The 15,644-nt window shown below is 39.1% G+C and overlaps 1 protein-coding gene across 1 annotated transcript in view; it reads left to right on the plus strand.

Moving 5' to 3' along the window:
* Nucleotides 1-15,644, plus strand: part of fat4 (FAT atypical cadherin 4) — an 89,483-nt gene that overhangs the window by 66,205 nt on the left and 7,634 nt on the right. The window contains exons 7-11 of the mRNA XM_066719847.1: nt 4,049-4,229; nt 5,228-5,478; nt 6,077-10,426; nt 11,773-11,877; nt 12,616-12,923. Of these exons, the coding sequence (XP_066575944.1) occupies nt 4,049-4,229; nt 5,228-5,478; nt 6,077-10,426; nt 11,773-11,877; nt 12,616-12,923 (5,195 nt within the window). The remainder of the gene's footprint in view (nt 1-4,048; nt 4,230-5,227; nt 5,479-6,076; nt 10,427-11,772; nt 11,878-12,615; nt 12,924-15,644) is intronic.

Below are 15,644 nucleotides of genomic sequence, written 5' to 3' on the forward strand. Positions count from 1 at the left end.
TAATGTGTTCCCAAGTGTAACTGAAAACGATGCAGTAATTTTGCCATGAAAACTACCACAAGCCACGGAACCAGATGCATACACTGTAATTCACCTTAGTCATTTCAATGGAATTCTAAATAAAATTACACATCGCGGGGCCTATCGCTGCTGATTTCACACGACGGGGTCCGTGGGCTTCATTTACTTCTACTAGCTTCTGGGGTCGGTAGCGTTTACCACGGAGGACTGTCGGGGAGACATGGAAAAAGAGCTTGTGGTTTTCTGGTAGCTCATAAATAGCACAAAATACATAGAACTGCTGGTACAGCGAAAAAAAAGGCATTCTGGGAACTCAGCCTGCCTATGGAAACAATATTTCTCACCACAATACATGGCAGTCAGTCTCAGAACAGACTAACAGTGCAAATTTCCACAATTTTACTTTCCATGGCTAAATGATGTAATCTGCCATTTATCTCTCAACTAGTACAGTGTGTGCAGCCAGCGCAATAGATATTCTAGCTATACTACAATATCCCTGTAGATCAATATTAAGTGCCACAGTATGAAGTTCACATATCTTAATTCAATAATTTTGGATCTTATTCGTGATATTCTCACAGGGTTCCAGCAGAACACATACATCAAGGTCAAACCACAGAAACTTGGACTAAGCTAGCAAAAAGTACTTTGTTCAATCCATGGACTTCATTCGAGTGTTTATTTTTGTATAATTGCCATCAAATCCATCCTAAATTATTAAATAATCTCATTCATGGCATATGCCATATACAGTCCTATCCTTGACCCCATATAATGCATCAACGATGAGTCACAGAGGTGATCTTCTCTTATAGTGTACCTGTAGCAGATTTTGAGACCTTATTATTTCTTTTTTTTTTTTTTTTTTAATTCTTACACCAGGTATATATGTGAGGGTAAATAACAAAAATGCATCTGTTTACAATGCAATTAAAATGGAGGCTGTAGGAAGTTCAGAAAATAATGTACAGGTCAACTGAAATCTAGCAGAAGGATAGAAATCCACTGTGTTTGTTAATACTGATTTGAAACAGATACATGAATAACTTGACACATCACTGGTATTAATTAACCTTCTTAGGTTAGAATGCTGTCAGTTCTTCTCCGAAATTCATACATGGAAAAGCCAAACTATTCCAAAAATGTTCGCATTTGAACCCTTCACTTCGGCGCCATTGGTTCAACCCCAGTTCAGGTCCATGAAGAGCAAGAACAAATTCCCACAGAAAGAGAGGGGATTAGAAGAGGCTTTGACACAGAACTGGCTTCTCACAGCCTCGTTGGGAGTTCAATCGAGTGCAAGGTTGCAGGGGTTCGTTAATGGGGGCAGCCATGGCATTAGTGTCTCATTCTCCCTGTGGATATACAGGTCGGGAATTCATATCCAACCTATTGTATCCGAGTCAAACGAATAACCAAATGTAAGATGTGTTACTTTTATAAAGGTGTAGAATTTGACGCAATCTGGTTTACTGGGACCCGACAAAACATGTGAGATGAAATGAGGGGAAATGGTTACTTATTTTGGTGGTAGTACTGGATGATATGAACAATGCACTTTGCACAGACTAGGTACGGTAAATATTAGTACAGATGTTTCCATAAAGGAGAAGAGAATCCATGTGGGGAAAGGGTTTGTTTCTGCATTTAACATGCACATGAATTTAAAGGGTACTTTTACTATGCTGCTATATTTTTTTGTAAGCTAAATTAATCACGAACATTAATTCCGGATGAGCCATGTCAACACTTTCAACTACAAATATACAAGCATAATATATTGCTGTACTAGCGCAACTCATCAGAGGTGCTGACCTACAGATGATCTTTACAGGAGATTTACATTTACAGAATTATTTGTTCCATTACAGCTCAGGTGTATCAGATGGAAACTTCCTTCTTATTATGACTCATCCATTGCTTATGGTAACCCGTTTAAATATGTGTCATGGATGGTCATAAAATTAATAGGATTATGTGGCACGTTGCAATGGTACAACTGCTGAACCCTGTACTGAGGACACTGCTCTGCGTTCTAAGAAGGATCCAAACCTGGGTCCTGAAGTCCAGCCAAATACACTACTAGTACAGTAAGGTCAAAATAAACAGCTCCTGTGGCAGGGCTGTAAGTATGGGCCTCATGAGGCAGGAGTCACATTCCCAGTCTAACAAAGTTTGCCTTCAGTGTTACAACACAAAAACAGTGCACTCACACGAGGGCCACGGTGACTTAAGGCTTTTGTTCAAGTTTCCAGTAACTTAATCGGTTTGATTAGCTGATTAACTGGGTGAATGAATCACTTATCTACAAGCTGCAGGTAATGCATTTGAAGCAACCCATCTTTTAAATGTTTAAATGTTAAACAATGTTGTATTTGGAAAAAATGAATAGGTTAATTATATAATTGAGAGCTCCAGTTGGAACACTGGAGGAACTGGGTTTGAGACCTTTGCACCTGGTAAATGTTTGGCACAGCACTTTCAGAAGCAGTTCTTGTTATTAGTTCTTGTATATGTCTATGGTCTTCAGTCGGTACAATCGGTGTATGGCGATGGTCAGTAAAGCACTGGCACTAATAAATCAACAATGTAACTTGTGAACAACATAGAGAGGGGCGACAGTTAGCGGGGTGTGCCTGTACACAAAGTGAAAAAATGCTGGAAAGTATATCCGTATGTGAATTCCTCATTTTAGATTTGTTTCCTTGCTTTCATTTGGACCAAGGTGCAAGGACAGTGTAATGATCCAACGAGAAACAAGTTCTAATTATTTGCAGTTGTATGAAATCTCTACCTTGCCAATTATACATTTTCAAGGACAATGCTCGACTGAGAAGAAAAGAGGCCAGGCCTGTGCTTCATCAAAAAGGTGCAACATAGAAAGCTTGTGTGAAAGGGGGGGGAGAGAAACTCAGTTGAGTTAATCTTAGGAGTTGTCAATTTGAATGTATCCATCTGTACAAAGTACTACAATGAAATTCTAAGGTTGATTTTGGGAATATTTATTGATATTCCATAGGTTTAAGATTGATTATGAAGCAGAAATATGTTAGGTTACTGGAATTTAAGAAGTTTGCTGCACAGTCTACTACAGTTAAACTGTCTTCTTTTTTAAAGTGATCTCTGGAATAAAGATAGAACAAAAACATAGAGATGTTTCCCCCCTAAGAAAATGTCTGTCATGGTCTAAAGAATTGGCCTTGATTCTTTGGTTCAGGTTTTTATTTTCTTTAGCTCATTCCTTAAGTGCGTACAATTCCCAGGACCCACTTGTATGTAAGGGCTGAACCTCAAAGGGTTAATTTTGTGGCCATGCAAAAAAATAAATAAAATCAAGGTCCTTGGAATGAAAAGGCACATGGTGTTAATTACTATGTGCTTAAACAGCCAGTGTACGTTTAGAGCAAAACGATGCATTGAAAGTGTCCCTTGGGTGATCCCTGTCTTACATTTTTCTTAACGATCATGCTTGACTCGAGAAGAAAAATGTGAAATTGTTTCTTGCCAGGATTTTTTCTTCTTCTGTTAGTACTCTACAGAATATAATGATATGTGTTTAATGTTATCGGTGTGTGCTTTATAATACAGGGACTGTATTATAAGGCAATGCAATAGTCCAGTTGAAGTTAAAGTGTCATTTTATGCATAAGATAACTGGTGTAGATACTTATATCTGACATCCATTTAACAACAACCTAGTGGATTTTATTAAATGTAATGTGGGTGTCACTCTTGTTACAACTTGGGGCAGAAAATATGGTTTGTTTTTTCAGTCAGAACTGCTTTGCTTGTGCTAGGAGGCTTCAGAAAAGAACTTAAAATACTCTAAAATGTATTCAGCTTGTGGTGTAACTCTCCGTTGTGTTAAAGAATCAAAAGTCTGCCTTTATGAAGCAGGGTCAAAAGACTTTACAGAAACATTCTGATGTATAGGTTACTGACAAGAAAACACAACACAGGCTAAATAGTCTACTATCAGTTTGACATAGGTATTAATCTCTCTCTCCCTCTCCCTCTCCCTCAGGATCTCCAGCTCTCACCGGTACCGGCATCGTAACCATTCAAGTAGACGACATCAATGACAACATCCCAGTCTTCGCGTCACTCGCATTCCACACCACTGTCCCTGAAGATGCACCGACAGGAACCGATGTCCTGCTCGTCAACTCCTCCGACGCCGACGCAGGCATGAACGCAGTGGTCAGGTAAGTCTATACTGCCCGCTGTGTGCAGAGCGGATACTGCTTCTACGTTGTCGGAGCGTGACTCAGATTTAGCCTTTTATTCTTTAATTTGCGTCCCCCCACTGGGACATCCCTGGCTTTAGGATAGAGAAAACACTCATTTAGCAAATGTAGTAATGAGGATGTTAAGTGGCTGTGACAGAACAAGAAGTGCCCATCAAGAGTTGACTTGTGCTTAATGGAATACAACACTAGTCTCAATTAGTTATTAGTTTTATTAAGTAATCCTTCTCAGCTGTTTTCCCCCTTTTTTTAACAATATAAGGTTGGATATTCATAGAAACTAAAAGTCAGTGACATAAAATGCTTTAATTCACACTTTGTTAACTAAATTGTCATTCAGTTTTAAGGAATTCTTTAGACGGAGTATGAAGAAAAATTCAAATATGAATATGCTGACAGACCAGCTGGATTGTATTTGAACATGGTGCAAATAAAGTGAAACACAATACTCTGCCACTTGTTGAAAACTAAAATGTATGACTTCTTTGTCGAGAAGTTGTTAGGGTTTTTTTTATATATAAATATATGTATGTATATATATATATATATATACAGAGAACAATTTCTAGATAAGTGCTGAGTATTTGTTCCAGGTTAGAAGCCACCAGGAAGAAAATGATTGACTAAAAAGAGTGCAAAGAGCAGGGTTTCCTTTGATGGTTTCAGCATTTTGTGAAATGTTATGATTTATTGTGACTGCCTTAAGTGGCACTTAAGAGGGTACTGTCTTTAGTTCTGTTTATTTTACACATGAATTAAGATACCAGACTTGTGCAAAGTGGTCCCAGTAGTGCCCTCTATATGATACTGTTTGCACTGGTGTGTAGCCAATCATTTATGAACAATAAGAGCAATTTACTGAAACCACTGCATTTTTACATCTTGTTTTAGATTTATACTATACGGTATTTGTTTTAATCACATTTTAACTTTTTGTATTACTATTTTCATGACAGCTACAGCCTGACTGGAGGAAATGGTCAATTTTCCATCAACCCAGCTACTGGACAGATCATCACGAGCACCCTGCTGGACAGGGAGATCAAGAGCAATTATCAGCTGGTAGTTGTGGCCTCTGATGGTGGGCATCCCCTCGCCATGTCAAGCTCTGCCACGGTTTCTGTTGTGATAGCAGACGTTAACGACAACCCTCCACGATTCCATCACCATCCCTATGTCACTCACGTCCCAGCGTCTACTTCTGCAGGTCAGTCTTAGTCAGTCGGCAACATAGCACAGTTATGGTATTGCATGAGAAAATGCCATCGCCTTGGAAAACATATAAAGCATATATATATATATATATATATATATATATATAAGCTAATGCATTCTTTAAAGTAACTTGTAGGTACCATGCATTTAGTCCACCAGACCATACAAAACGATAAACACTGGCATTCACTAGGATAATGAAAATATATTATTTCAGGAATGTATGTACTTAGTTCGGTGCACACAATGTGCTTGAAAATGATCCAAACCTTGCTTCTGTACTATAAACGTGAAGAAATGGGGATAACTTGAGGAAATTGAATGGAACTAATTGATTTAGTTTCAATTTCAATGTGCAGTAATTTAATTCATGGTACTTCATGACTTCATATTTTGAAGAACTACAATATACTTTTATATCTATTATCGTTTAATGTGTTATTGCTCCAATGAGTATTTTCACATCAGGTGCATTTAATACATAATCTGTGATAAATATATTTTTCTACTTCAAAATGAGCCATATACATCAAGAGATATTTGTAGCATCCTGTAACTCCATCTTTTTGTGTTTTTGTTGCTGTTGCTAGGTTCCCTTGTGTTTGCGGTCACAGTGACAGATGAGGATTCAGGATCGAACGCCCAGCTTCACTATTCGCTGGTGGGCAGGAACTCCGAGAAGTTTAAGATTGATCCCGTGCGAGGTGCCATCACGGCAAATGAGATGCTCGCCGGGGGCTCTGAAGTTACCTTCACTGTCCGGGTGAAAGACGGTGGGGCAAACCCCAAAACAGACACAACAACTGTGACCGTGAGATTTGTGACAGGGGAAGATTTTCCAGTCATCAAGCCAGGACAGACTGTTTTCAAATTTCCTGAAAACCAGGGAGTTCATACTTTAGTTACTACAATCTCTGGATCGTCTACCAGAAGGGGACCCTTGTCGTACTACATTGCCAGCGGAAATCTTGACGATGCATTTCATGTTGACCAGCAGACAGGAGAGCTCTCCATCAAACAGGCTCTGGATTTTGAAAACATACCAAAGTATGTGCTTTGGATTGAAGCCAGAGATCAAGGCTTTCCTCCCTTTTCATCCTACGAAAAAGTAGAAATAAACATAATGGATGTCAATGACAACTATCCAACTTTTGAAAAGGAATCCTTCAAGGCTGATATCTTAGAAAACTTGTCTCCACAGAGAGTGCTTATTGTTTCAGCAGTTGATGAAGACAGTGTCCAGAATGGGCAATTGGAATATGCAATTATCGATGGAAACAAAGAGAATAGCTTCAGTATCAACAGAGCGACTGGAGAAATCCGAAGCACAAGGCCACTGGATAGGGAGAAGGAGGCTCAGTATGTGTTAAATGTTAAAGCCACCGACAGGGGTTCTCCTCCTAAAAGCACTGCTGTAAAGGTTTTTATCAATGTGCTGGATGTAAATGATAATGCACCAAGGTTTTCAAAGATTTTCAGCGCCACGGTACCTGAAAACGCCCCTATAGGTTACACTGTGACCCATGTCACAACGTCTGATGAGGATGCTGGGGCAAATGCCATAAGCCGATACTCAATCAGCGACACAAGTCTTCCCTTCTCTATCAATCCCAACACCGGTGACATAACCATTAGTAGGCCACTGAATAGAGAAGACATGGAAAGATATATTGTCAAAGTCTCTGCTCGCGATTACAGCTGGACAGTCAGCACCGATGTCACTATATTTGTGTCAGACATCAATGATAACGCTCCTCGTTTCAGTCGCCCATCCTACTACCTAGAATACCCCGAGCTCACAGACATCGGATCACTCGTAACTCAAGTCTCAGCAACAGACCCGGACGAAGGCATCAATGGAAAGATCTTTTATTTCATCCGGTCGCAGTCTGAATTCTTTAGGATCAATTCTAGCACTGGAGAGATTTTCATCAAGCAGCGGTTAAAATATCAGAATTCATCAGGAGTGAGCAACGTGAACATCAACCGACACAGTTTCATTGTAACTGCTTCAGACAGGGGGGCTAGACCTCTGATGAGCGAAACAACCGTCATCGTAAATATAGTGGACAGCAATGATAATCCACCTCAGTTTGAAGCAACCGATTATTTCACACCTGTCACAAAGAGTGTTAAGGTCGGTACAAAACTCATTAGAGTTGTCGCCACTGATAAGAAAGACTTTGGCCTTAATTCGGAAGTTGAGTACTTAATATCAGGTGGCAATAGTTCCAATAAGTTCCGTCTGGAAAGACAAAATGGATGGGTGACTGTAGCCTCTTTGCTCACGGCCGATGTGAATAAGATTTTCATGATTGAAGTCACTGCAAAAGACAAAGGAAACCCTCCACTCTCGTCGCACGCTAGACTCCGTGTTGCAGTGACAGAGGAGAATCACCACACGCCAGAGTTCTCCCAAACCCACATCAGTATGTCCATCCCAGAGAGCCTTACTGTGGGCACAGTTATCAGGACAGTTTCAGCTCGAGATAAGGACAAAGAAATGAATGGGCTCATTACATACAATATATCTTCAGGCAACGAAGTAGGCCTTTTCACGATAAATAGTAAGTCAGGTGCCTTAAGCTTAGCAAAGCCTCTGGACTACGAAGAACAACAAAATCTCGAACTCAAAGTAACCGCCACAGACGGGGGCTGGATTGCAAAGACTGGCTATGTTACTATAACGATTCATGTGACTGACGTAAACGATAATGCCCCTGTCTTTGATGCTGATGAATATTTCCCAGTTGTGCAAGAAAACGTCCCCAGTGGCACCACTGTTGTCCGCATGAACGCAACCGACAAAGATTCTGGACCAAATTCCGTAATGGCGTATGTCATTCAGTCTTCCGATAGTGACTTGTTCGTGATTGATCCAAATACAGGCATTATTACTACCCAGGGTTTCCTGGACTATGAATCAAAACAGGTTTATCATTTAACAGTGAAGGCTTTCAACGTTCCAGACGAGGAGCGCTGCAGCTTTGCTAATGTCAATATCCAGTTAAAGGGCGCAAATGAATATGTTCCCCGGTTCGTCTCCAAGCAGTACTATTTTGAGGTGTCTGAGGCTGCTCCGAGAGGGACGATAGTAGGAGAAGTATTTGCAAGTGACCGAGATCTTGGAGTGGATGGAGAAGTCCTTTACCTTATATTTGGCAGAAGCAGAAAGAAGGGCTTCAGCATCAATAAAAAGTCTGGACAGATTTATGTGTCTGGGCCTCTTGACCGCGAAAAAGAAGAAAAAATCTATTTGAAAGTTCTTGCAAAAAATGCCGGAAGCATAAAGGGGGCAGATATCGATGAAGTTTTTGTTAATATCACTATTCTGGATGCTAATGATCCTCCTGTCTTCACTTCGGAATCATACAACGTGCAGATCAGTGAGGGCATCCCCCCTGGAAGTCTTGTTACCTTTGTGAGTGCAGAGGATTCAGACTCCGTACCCAGCTGGAGCAGGTTCTCCTATTTCATGGGCTCTGATAATGAGAAAAATGCTTTTGCAATTAATCCCCAGACAGGTCAGGTTTCAGTAGCTGCAGAGCTTGATAGAGAGTCCACACCTGTTTACAATCTGACTGTCCTGGCAGTTGATTCCGGTTCTCCTTCTGCTACTGGGAGTGCGAGCCTGATCGTTACATTAGAGGATATCAATGACAATGGCCCCACACTGATCATGACAAGAGGAGAGGTGACAGAGAATCAGCGTGCAGGAACCATTGTAATGAAACTTAGCTCTACAGATCCCGATCTACCTCCAAACCAGGGACCGTTTACATATAGTTTACAAAGCACTGGATCTGCCACAAGCTATTTCAGCCTTAGTCCTGCAGGAGTGCTGAGCACGAGCAGAGAGATTGACAGAGAGCAGATCAGTGATTTCTACCTGTCAGTGGTGACAAAGGACTCGGGCGTCCCACAGATGTCCTCCACGGAAACAGTCCACGTCAAGGTCAATGACCAGAATGACAACCCGTCAGAAGCTAGAACAGTGGAGATCTTTGTCCACTATTTTGGTAACCAGTTTCCTGGTGGAAGTTTGGGTAGCGTGAAACCACAAGACCCAGATGTGCAGGACAGTTTCCGCTGTTCTCTCACGTCAGCAGTCCCAAATCTTTTCAGCATCACTGCAGGTACATGCGATTTGAATTCCAATCCGAGGTCTACAGATGGGACTTTTGAGTTTACAGTTCGCAGCAGTGATGGGGTGCACGGAGCTGTCAACAGCAACATCCGTGTTTTCTTTGTGGGATTTAACAACATCACTGTTGATAACAGCATTTTAATCCGTCTAAATGTGCAAAATGTTAGAGACTTTTTCACCAATAACTATCTTAGTTTCCTACGCATAGCGAACTCTCAGCTCGCTGGCCTGGGAACTGCTGTGCAGCTCTATGGGGCTTTTGAACAAAATAACAAGACCTTCCTAATGGCTGCTGTAAAGCGAGGCCAAAATCTGTATGTCAACCCCAGTGGAGTAGCCACGTTTTTTGAAAGTATAAAAGACATCCTTCACAGGCAGAGTGGAGTGCGCATCGACTCGGTGGACCATGACCCCTGCACACACAGCCCATGTCAGAATAGAGGAAGCTGCAAGAAGCACCTCAGTGTGAGTCCCAAAATGAAGGCTGAGGAGAGCATCCCTGTCATCCTCGTTTCAAACGAACCTCTCCAGCCCTACGTCTGTAACTGCATGCCAGGATATGCCGGAAGCCTGTGTGAGACTGACATTGATGAGTGCCTTCCGTCTCCCTGCCACAACGGTGGAACCTGCCACAACCTGGTTGGGGGGTTTTCCTGCAGCTGTCCAGAGGGATTCACAGGAATGGCTTGTGAGAGGGATGTCAATGAGTGCCTATCAAACCCTTGCAAGAATGGGGCACTTTGCCAGAATTTCCCAGGAGGTTTCAACTGTCTCTGCAAATCTGGATTTACAGGTATTGTTTTATTTAATGAAACTTACAGAGATCTATCATGCAGCCAAACGACAGATGTTTTTTCCAGAAATACTTACATGCTTTGCACCTAAAATCCAAAAACAGAAAAATCACCAGCAAGTGAATGCAGAACTGTTGCCATCCAGAGTTTTTAGGATTAAAGGAGGGTATCATACCAGTTTGCCATGTTTATTAATTTGTTTTAAGAGATGATGCTAGTTTACAGTCTCACACTTAATTTTCAGGTATGCTAATTTGAAAAAAAAGTGACCAAATAATCAACCTGAAATTAAGTAGACTAATGCACACTACACGTGTTTTTAAAAATGTATGAATATTAAAAGCAAGAAATAGGACATTTATAAACACACAATATGTGCCAATTTCAGTTTGTAATATTCCCTCTGCCTAGACTGCGAAGATAGATTTTGATGTATTAAACTACTGGATTGATTTTATTTGGTCAGCTGTTTCCTTCATGTCCTGGAGACAGCCTAATAATATTTCAGGATAGAGCTATGAAGATATATTACATCAGCATTGTACACTTTAGTCATCACTATATTTGAGCAGTATGACCATTACCGATGACCATGAGCCTTTCTAGCTATGTTTGGAGAAGAATGTATTTTCTTAAAGAAATATACCTTTTGACTTACAGTAGTTTGTATGCCCTTCCTATGAACCCTTCATTTCCTGTTTTGCTTCCCTGGTTATGGTGAAGGAATGTCCTTTCATTAAGTTATTTGTTTTAAATTGAAGAAATCAGAGCCTGCACGTTGTAAAAATAAACCTAGCATTGGAACATCGTACATCTGCACTGTGTATTCTGTATATTGTCTTTTTATATATATATATATATATATATATATATATATATACACACGTTTCCATACTGTACTGTCTGCGTTTATTGAATGTTTTTTTTTCCCATTGACATGATTTGTTTTCATCCTCTTATTTAACTTTTTTGACCTTTGACCTATGCTACCATTATAGAACAAATCTTACCCGTCACATTGTCTTGACAGCAATGTTTGCCTTCAGTATTAGACAGAATAGTTTTTAGTAAATTACATCAGCTCACAAGGAACAATAGTTACTCTATTTTTATTGCTATACATCCTTTCAGAAGGGCTTCATTTAAAGGCTGTGGGAATCACTAAAACCTGGTCTAAATGCACCCACCATATAGACCTTGTGCCTGATTTAATGTATAGTATTTCATGATATCAATACCTTTTTAAAATTTAGACAAATCCAGTTCTGCTTGTGTGTGATATGATTTTGTTTTGTCACTTCATCCCATATCTTTCATTTTAATTTGTGTTGTTTTGTGAACCTAGGAAAAACTTGTGAGTCTGCCATCAATTACTGTGAATGTAATCCTTGTTTTAATGGGGGATCCTGTCAGAATGGTGTGGATGGATATTACTGTCATTGTCCATTTGGTAAGTGATAAATGAAACCTAACAAATTGGACTGCCCATATAAAATGCAATATGTCAAATTTATCTGGAGTTCTGGCTTAAATTGGAACGTCTGAGGTCAACAGAAGTACTACTTACAAGACCTGGTCTGAGTTTCTCCTAGAAGTGGTCATTTCAGTGTTTAAATTAATGGAGCTGTGATTTGTCTTGTCCTGTTTTGGTTGTATTCGTTGGCATTGTCTCTTGGTCTTATTGTATTTTAGTTTGTGATATCTGTGTACATTTTGTCCCGAAGCTGTGCTCATAATCCGCTTCATTCTTCATCCCCTTGAATAGATCATTTAATATAATTAACTGAACTGAGCTTCTGTAACATGAAAATAAGTTCCTAGTCCCAGTTCCCTTAGAGACTCACAAGATTGTGATTAAATAAGACCGTTTAAATCACCATTTATGAACCTTACTTAGTATTTGTAAATACAACCATAAAGGTTTTTACTGCAACACATTAAGTATAATGATTATTCCTTCACCTGTGGGAGATAGATAGATTTCTTTGTTTGCTGTATTGAACAATAATGCTAACAAAGCTGTTAGAGTATTTATATTTTTTAAATTGTGTTGACAGTTATTGAACATGCAGTATATACGTGTATTTACCTTAACGTGTTTAAGATTTCCTGTAATAGAAAATCTACAAAGCTCTGTAGGGCTACATTATTGTCAGTAAATAAGTCCTCTTCCATTTTCTTTTCTCAGGTGTCTTTGGAAAGCACTGTGAGCTGAATAGCTATGGCTTTGAGGAGTTGTCCTACATGGAGTTTCCCAGTCTGGATCCCAATAATAACTACATCTACATCAAGTTTGCTACTATTCAGAGCAATGCTCTTTTGATGTACAACCATGACAATCAGACTGGAGACAAGTCGGAGTTCCTGGCTCTGGAGATTTTTGAGGGAAGAATGAGATTCTCCTTTAACTTAGGAAGCGGGACCTATAAACTAATGGCGATGAAAAAGGTCTCCGATGGACAGTTTCACACAGTCATTGCAAGGAGAGCAGGAATGGTGAGAAATATGTTTTATACTGTCTTACTGTACAATTATCACATACATTTTGTTTCACAAGGAAGCAGGATTTAAAAGTATAAAGAATTGCTTAAAAAAAAAGGTTCCTCAATGCTAGATTTTTATTATAAATATATATATATATATATATATATATATATATATATATACACAAAGTGTGTAATGAAAGTCTATACCCCCTTTAACTTCTTCCCTAGAGTTTCATGATTTAAATGATTATTGTTTCCACTTATCTACACACCATACTCCACTTCTATGATAAAATTGATTTTGAAATATATATACAAAACATTTGACCATTCTTCTTTAAAATGTTTTTCTTTTTGCATACTTCAAATGAGATTCAAGGTGGGATGTCTCAAGTACCATACAGGCCAGATTTCTGGTGTGCTTGGGATATCTTTGTCCCATGCAAAGTTTGCCAATCAAATCATGTAACTCTCTTTTAAAATTGCCATTGGTCTTTTTTATACCCATCCCCTGATCTGTGCCTCTGAGTTATTTTTAAAGCTCCTTGGTGTTTGCTTTAAAATGCAGCAGGAACTTACAGGAACTGCTGAATTTGTCCTGGAAGCATGTAAATCACTACATTGTTACACAGGTGGAGAGCACTTAACTTGGTGTGTGAGTCTGAAGGTGATTGCTTACACCTGAGCTAATTTAGGATTGCTATTACAAGGGGAGTGGACACTTATCCAACCAAGCCATTTCAGTTTTTATGTTTAATGCATTTTCTACAAATGTCTTACTTGGAAGTTGTGGGATATAATAATAATAATAATAATAATAATAATAATAATAATAATAATAATACATTTTAATTCCACCCTATAGGGTCTGGAAGTGGCTTTTTGCATCTATTAGAACTAATTGCTTTCCATGTATAATTACACTGCCCATGCTGGGAGTTTTGCTTGCAGGTTTCTCAGGTTGTAATTGGGCTTGTATAGATTTACATTAGAGACCATGAAATGTCTCTGACTGGTTCAGCAGTGTAATGCATTAGTATTGCTAAGAATCAACCCTTTCTTCAGTCATTTTCTGAGATAGGAAAAAAAATCACCAGCATGTCAAAAAATGTATAATGTAAGCCCCCTGCAGGATTTCAAATCTGTCATTTCCTACAGCGCGCTGGGATTTCTTAGGAAACTGGTAAAATCGTTAAATTGTCAGTTTTGAGATAGTGCAGAGTGACACAATGGAAAGGTACACAACATGTATCGAGGACTGTAATTCCACCCCACTATACCAGCAATAGTATGTGTAGACTGAGAAATTACCATGTTAAAGCTCCAGACCGAATAAAAGAGCATGCATGTACTTTAAGTGCAAATTCCCTTAGGTAGTATAAAGCAAATCTGACTGCCATGTTTGGAAAAGGTGATGCGGGTCATTAAGGTGTTCCTGTAAAGGCATTTTTAAGTTTTTCTACCTAATTTTAAACTAACTGTAAAGTAAATATACACGTCTCTCCCGTGTGCATCGTTCTAAGAAAACACCACACAAAAGTGGCTATTTATTTATTTAATGTATTATTTATTGTACATACACTTTGAGAAAAGTCAACTTAATGTGTCATTATTGAATGGTCCTGCAATAAAATGTTTTTTAGAATAATGTTGACTTTGGTTTTCGAAATTTGATAATTCTGCTGTGCTCTGTCACGGACACAAATGTAATATAATTGAGAAAGCACTTTTTTCTTTGGTACCTTCAGTGTTAATGGAAATTAAATACAGTGATTTGTAGGAACATGAGCATGTCTCTAATTGTGCTGTTGAGTGAATTTAGCCTCAGTCAGAGCAAATGACATTTTATTGCAGAAAAGCTGCCCCACTCCTAATTTAAAGTGTTTATACAGTGCTCTGAATGTTAACTAAACACAAACTTGCTCCCAGTCTTCTGTCAGAAAGGAGCATTTGATATTAATTTAAAAGGCATTTTAAAGACAGACTTTGCAGTAGTGGGAGAAATCTGACAGCATGTGTAGTCTATGGTTTCATGCTTTGCCATGGGCTGGAGAAATGCATTAATCGAGTGCCCAATGTGTTTCCAGCTTTTGGAGCAATGTGTTTGTGCCCATACATTACATACCAAAGTATCTTTAATTTGATCTTAGTAAAACCTTTACACAAACCAAGCATCTCTATTTGTGTCACCGTTTCTATAAAAAAATGGTATCTGCATTAGTGATTACAGTGTTGCATTTTATAGGGTTTTCACATCTTCTGGATAGTTGGCGTTCGCTTTATACCCTTGAGCAATGTTTATATGTGATCCAGAGCAGGTGGGGGAACGGAATTTGTGTTTTCCCAATACATCCATGCAGTTTCCATTTCCGTATGATCCTTTTCCATTGCTAGGGTTCATAAACCACACACACTGTGGACTGAACAAAACAGAACCCGGAGCTTTTAACTCAAACCAGAGACAAAGTCAGCCCAGCAGCTTATTCATTGTCTACAGGAGTTATAAAATGAATGCAATTTATGGGTTATGTTTTTGTGCTAATCTGGTTTGATATGAATTGCTTGCTTGTAAAATTAGCTGACTTAATACATTAATAATTAATTAATTTATAATCAATCAAAAAAGTCATAACAGTGTAAAGCAAAAAACACAAATGGCATTTGAGGTATTGATTTGCTTGTGCACAAAAGCCTGCAAAGATGCCCTAAGGAAATCTGTAAACCCTCTGTA

Source organism: Amia ocellicauda, chromosome 13 (assembly GCF_036373705.1).
Source record: "Amia ocellicauda isolate fAmiCal2 chromosome 13, fAmiCal2.hap1, whole genome shotgun sequence".
Lineage (NCBI taxonomy): Eukaryota > Metazoa > Chordata > Actinopteri > Amiiformes > Amiidae > Amia > Amia ocellicauda.